Source organism: Euphorbia lathyris, chromosome 8, assembly GCF_963576675.1.
Source record: "Euphorbia lathyris chromosome 8, ddEupLath1.1, whole genome shotgun sequence".
Taxonomy (NCBI): domain Eukaryota; kingdom Viridiplantae; phylum Streptophyta; class Magnoliopsida; order Malpighiales; family Euphorbiaceae; genus Euphorbia; species Euphorbia lathyris.
Genome location: NC_088917.1, coordinates 76,353,746 through 76,359,982, shown reverse-complemented (window position 1 = coordinate 76,359,982; position 6,237 = coordinate 76,353,746). Strand labels below are relative to the sequence as shown.

General features: G+C 36.6%; 1 protein-coding gene across 1 annotated transcript; it reads left to right on the top strand.

Annotated features, from left to right (window-relative positions):
- Positions 1 to 1,418: 1,418 nt before the first annotated feature.
- Positions 1,419 to 5,963, top strand: LOC136204088 (ATP synthase subunit beta, mitochondrial-like). Its single transcript, XM_065995278.1, has 9 exons — positions 1,419 to 2,089; positions 2,566 to 2,641; positions 2,726 to 2,814; positions 3,280 to 3,397; positions 3,483 to 3,586; positions 3,722 to 3,880; positions 3,976 to 4,200; positions 4,287 to 4,598; positions 5,642 to 5,963. Exons 1-9 carry the CDS (start codon positions 1,613 to 1,615, stop codon positions 5,750 to 5,752), a joined length of 1,671 nt encoding a protein of 556 aa, XP_065851350.1. The 5' UTR covers positions 1,419 to 1,612; the 3' UTR covers positions 5,753 to 5,963.
- The last annotated feature ends 274 nt before the right edge of the window (positions 5,964 to 6,237 follow it).

Sequence of the window (6,237 nt, the reverse complement as noted above, 5' to 3'; positions counted from 1 at the left end):
TTTTTAGGCTCTTCAGTTTCTCTAGCTCTATCACTTCGAAGTTTACTTTTCTTACTTGGGTTATTGCCCTTACCACGAGAAGATCATGCTCGAACCATCAATAAAGAAAGATAAAAAAATGAAAGAGAAAAGGAAAAGAAACTTACTTAAGGAAGAGCAACAACTTCAAAAATCAAATACATAAGGGAAAAGACAAAAGCTTGAAGACTCTGTGGGAGGAGAGAAATACCGAAAAAGAAAGGAGTAATAAACACAATGAAGAAAGAAAGGAAGATAAAAAAAGATCGGAAGAGCGACAAAGGCTCAAGGGCAAGTGAAAAGGTCTCTTAACATTGAAGCATGTGTTCTCATAAATGAGATGCAAAAACACGGGATCCTAGATCCATTTCCAAAGGGACACATCAGCAAATCAAAACTTAAAGGTGGCTTCATGATGACTTCAAAAGATGACGGTTTAGAAGAATTAGAATAACAAAATGGTCCTCTTATGAAATGACTATTACAGAATAAATCTTGGAAGAATGTAAACTCGAAATAAGGTGGGGGACATATGATATCATGCAAAATGACATCACATGGATGACATCATGGTCACCCTTCTTTGGGGATAAAAGGTCGCGTAGCACTTAAAGTAAGGCCCATAACTATCAGCGACAACCCAAGCCCAACGATAAATAGCCTAACCACATCTAATCAAAGCTCAAAACCAACACGCATGGATTTGGACCCAATCACAAGAGAAACTTCTAGAAGCCTACGAGATAAAAGATTCCTCCCAAGATTCGGACTCCTTGAGGGACTAGGAATCCTAAACAAGGAGGTGACAACCTTAACCTAATCAAACAATATAAATAGACATGTGTGAGCACAAAGTTCGGTACGTTAACTACTATCTCTAAACTTGTTCTTACTCTTCAAACCAATCAAATCATAAAACCGACTTAGGCATCGGAACGGGTTTATCGGACTCCAGTCCCGTCTGACCTTCGTCCTATTTTGCAGATCCATTACGACGTCGGATTGAACTAGCGGTTAAAACACGTAATCAAATTCAGATAACAAGAACACTCATATTTATATCTCTCATTTAAGTGATGTGAAATCTTTATCATTCAAATTAATTTTAAGTAAATAAATAAATATATATATATATATATATATATATATATATATATATATATATATATATATATATATATATATTGTAGCTTATGCTGAACGCAATAAACTAAGAACTACCTTATCTCTCAAATATATATATATATATTTAAATTTATTTGTGTGGGTCTTGCAAAATGCAAATTTGAGAATTTTTTTTTTTTATATAGTTTACTATAAAATTTTATTCTATTTAATAAATAATAGTATTTTTTTAATTTTAATTCTATTAAAAGAAGAGAATTCAATAAACAAACCCGACCCATAACTTGGTCTAACCCAAATTCGGAACTCCGGCTAAAAAGTCTCCCACTGCCACCGCTGAATCTGATACTTGAGATCGCGAAAGAGAGAGAGATCAATCCCATTCTTCAATGACTCTTCTTCCTCCTACTACTTCATAAAAACTTCCCACATTCTCTCTGATTCATTCTACACTCACTGACCCCAAACGATGTCGTCTCGTAAGCTTCTCTCCACCCTCCTCCGCTCCTCCCTCCGTCGTTCCACCACCAGACCCACAATCTCTCACCACTCGAAATCTCCTCTAACTCGCCCTCTCCCTGCCCTCCTATCGCGCACTACTCACTTCTCAACCTCCGCCGCCGCTGCTCCTCCTCCTCCATCGTCTTCTCCTTCTACTCCCTCGTCGGTTCTTTCTAGTACTCAATCTGCCAAGATCGTCGATGAGTTTACTGGAAAAGGCGCGATCGGTCAGGTTTGCCAGGTGATTGGTGCTGTTGTTGATGTGCGATTCGAAGATGGTTTACCTCCGATTTTGACGGCGCTTGAAGTGATGGATAATTCGATCCGTTTGGTGCTGGAAGTTGCTCAGCATTTGGGTGAGAGTATGGTGAGGACTATTGCTATGGATGGGACTGAAGGTCTCGTCAGAGGACAGAAGGTTTTGAATACTGGTTCTCCCATCACTGTAAGCTGCTTGCTCTGATTTTTTTTTTTTCCGTTCTAATTTATCAGTTGTATGTATTGATTGTTTTATGTGTTCTCTTGTAATTTGGATCGGGATTCTAGGGATCTGAAATTGGAAATATGAGTTTTGGATTCTGGTTTCTCTTGGAAATATTAGCTCACTTATAAATACTCAGTTCTAGGTTACATGATTGTTTCTTATAATTGCATTTTCCAAAAGCCTATTTGTGTTGTCTGCTAATGTTGAAGCTGTTGGGATAGCTTCTCGTGATTGTTCCTTTTCGAGTGTATGATTGTCTCTGATTGTTCACCAAAGACTTATTGGCTTCTAATGTAATTAACGTACTTTGGGATTAAAATTTCAATGCTATGATATCTTGTTTATTCATTGCATTGATTTTTTTTCTTCTTTGCAGCTTAGCTATGTACTGCATTTTATATAAAAGAAAGTATGTTCATTCCTTTGTTTATGTGCAGGTGCCAGTTGGTAGGGCTACCCTTGGACGCATCATTAATGTGATTGGAGAGCCCATTGACCATAGGGGTGATATCAGTAAGATCCAGATCCTAATTTGTCATTTTGCTATTGTAAAAGGAGCCTATGAGAGTTTGTTCTAATTGTTTCCTTCATTATCAGAAACTGAGCACTTTCTACCCATTCATAGAGAAGCTCCAGCATTTGTTGAGCAGGCAACTGAGCAGCAGATTCTTGTCACAGGAATCAAGGTATTTGAGCTATTATTTTCATATATAATCTCCAAAAGAAGAGTCCTTTTGAAAAGCAAAGAAGTCCTATTTTTTAAGGGGGATCTAAGAAAAAATTGTATGTAGTTCTTGAATGGACTCTTATGAAGGAGAGCTCTAGGTGATGGATATTACAAGTTGGTTATCTGCTATTCTTTTCCTTTCCTTTTTTTTAAAGGAAAAGGAAAACGGATACAACTGAATTCTGGCAATGTTGAAATCATTATTTCTGGGGTTTTCTTTGCAACCTAATGAAGTCGGGGTTATTGTTTGCATTTACTTTATATTAAAATGTGGGCATCTATATCCTGGCATCTTGCCATGTGCCAACTGCATTTTTGACGTATTAATTCTAACAAGGATTTTGTAGCTATTGTTCATTAGGAACTGGTAGTAATCTTATGTAATTTTGAAGGTGGTCTTATCTGTTTTTTCATTCCTTTATAGGTAGTTGATCTCCTTGCTCCTTACCAAAGGGGTGGGAAGATTGGACTCTTTGGTGGTGCTGGTGTCGGAAAGACAGTGCTAATTATGGAACTTATCAACAATGTTGCTAAGGCTCATGGTGGGTTGCATCGAGTTAATAATAACTTCGTTTATGTTTTATTAGTGTAGACTTTATGTAATTTATCATCTTTCCTTTTATATAGGTGGTTTCTCTGTGTTTGCTGGTGTTGGAGAACGTACTCGAGAGGGTAATGACTTGTACAGAGAAATGATGGAAAGTGGTGTCATTAAGCTAGGAGAGAAGCAGGTAAATATGTGCTAAGTTCTAGTTTTAATTTGTGAATTTGTTCTTTTTGGCTCTTTCGTCAACCAGCTAAGCTACACTTTGTAAAGGATGAAAAAGTATTCTTATTTTCATTGAAAACATCACTCTTTATTTCAGAGTGAGAGCAAATGTGCTCTTGTGTATGGTCAAATGAATGAGCCTCCTGGTGCCCGTGCTCGTGTTGGACTTACTGGATTAACTGTGGCTGAGCATTTCAGAGATGCTGAAGGACAAGATGTGCTTCTCTTCATTGATAATATTTTCCGCTTCACCCAAGTAGGTTGCCTTCATTTTGTGTTTATTCCTTTTTTGTCTATGATTTATGATAATTCTAATAAGAGGTTTATTTTGAACTCCCTCTAAATTTGCAGGCTAACTCAGAGGTGTCTGCTTTACTTGGCCGTATTCCTTCTGCTGTTGGTTATCAACCTACCTTGGCAACAGATCTTGGAGGCCTTCAAGAGCGTATTACCACAACAAAGAAAGGTTCCATTACATCTGTGCAAGCTATATATGTGCCTGCTGATGATTTGACAGATCCTGCACCTGCAACCACTTTTGCCCATCTTGATGCTACAACTGTGCTGTCTCGCCAAGTATGCTTTGCCCTGAACTTATCTTCCTTTCTTAGTAACAAAATATTGTTTTCTGGATTTAAACCCTGCTTTTACTCTGTGAGCAGATTTCTGAGCTTGGTATTTATCCCGCTGTTGATCCCTTGGATTCTACTTCACGTATGTTGTCTCCCCATATCTTGGGAGAGGATCATTATAACACTGCTCGTGGCGTCCAGAAAGTCCTCCAAAACTATAAGAATCTTCAAGATATTATTGCTATTTTGGGAATGGATGAGCTTAGCGAAGATGACAAATTGACTGTTGCTCGTGCTCGCAAGATTCAAAGATTCTTGAGTCAGCCATTCCATGTTGCAGAAGTATTCACTGGAGCCCCTGGGAAATATGTTGAATTGAAAGAAAGCATCGCTAGTTTCCAGGTAACAATGAATTTGAACTCCAGTCCTAGTAATGCATCTTTGCTGCATAGGCTGCACTTTTTCGCTTTTCATGCTTGAACCTTTTTCAGTGGTGTTTCTGCATCTCTTTGTTATTTTCTCGTAATAACTGAGAATTGGTACGTTAATGATTATTTGAACAAGTCTCCTTGGTAAGCAAGCAAATATAAAGTTTGCATTATACTCTCCCAAAAGCACCCATTAGCCTACTATAAGCATGCATATGAAGGAAAAAGCAAAAAAAGGAAATAATAAGGCAAGGCTATAAGTGAATAGACTCAAAAGATTCAGATTGTATGATCGGAGAATTACTGAGCGTATAGGAATCATTTAGGGAACTATAGTAGGCACATTGCAAGCTGAGAAGCAATTAGTTAGACCCTAGCTTGCCCTTTTAATCAACAAACTAATTGTAATCGAAATAACAATAGCATGGTCATTTCGTCTAGGCCAAAACTTCCATGCATCATATTTATTTCACTTATTCCGAATTGTTAGTCATCAAACACAAGGAAAAACAACAACCAAATAGATAGGATAACTAATGAAACAAATTGAAAACCCAAAGCAAGAAAGAGAGTTGTCGTAGCCTACATACAACATTAGATTTTTAGGGGGAAGATCAATCCATACGAGAGCATGATGATTGTGAGATGAATAATGTATTAACCGTAAGATTAATAACCTTGAGATAACCGTTGACCTTGCTTTGTGTTGATTAAGATGCATAGTACCTATTACAATGAGAAAAGGGTGTAATAAATCCTCTCAAAGACTAAAAATCCAACCCTTTGTTAGATGATGAACTTGTATTTATAGCTTGTAAGGTTGGTACTTACCTTGAAAAAAAATCATGCCCATGCTTAAGAACTTAGATCGGGAAGATGATGATGTGTACAAGGGTTACGTCAATATACTTTTTAAAATTTCATATGATCTGCCCCGAAAACTTGACATTTTTAAGATTTGATATTCTTTTACTTGCAATTGTGTCATCTGATGTTAAAATGTTAAACATTGTACAGGGAGTACTGGATGGGAAATATGATGATCTTTCTGAGCAGTCATTTTACATGGTTGGTGGCATAGAAGAAGTCATTGCAAAGGCTGAGAAAATTGCCAAGGAAAATGCTTAGGGAATTGACAGAATTAAAAAAAAATGGTAGGTTGGTTTGCATATAAATTATTCTTGAGATGGAAAAATCTCTGATTTTGTCAATTTAAAAGCTGTTGAACTCTTTTTTTGTAGGTTTAACTTAGGGTAGAGAAATAATGTTATTGCATACTCTTTTCATGCTCCTTTGATTTTTTTTTTATGCAATAAGAAATGAGTATTCATTTTCATCATTTCTTTTCTATACTAGTTCTCATCTTTTAATATCTAAATTTAGCCCTATCTAGGTGCAAAACAATGGAATTTTAATCCTTACATTTACGCGATGGTGCAATTTCAAATCTCATTAACAGAAGAGTTTTATGTAACTTTCAGCTTTCTGACGGGTGAAAGACTTGAATTGTATATCTATGAAAAAAACTCATCATTAATTGATGAGGTTTGTTCTTCAAAAAAAAATGATGAGGTTTGAAGTTGCATTGTTTAGTAAACGTTGGCTTAAGACTA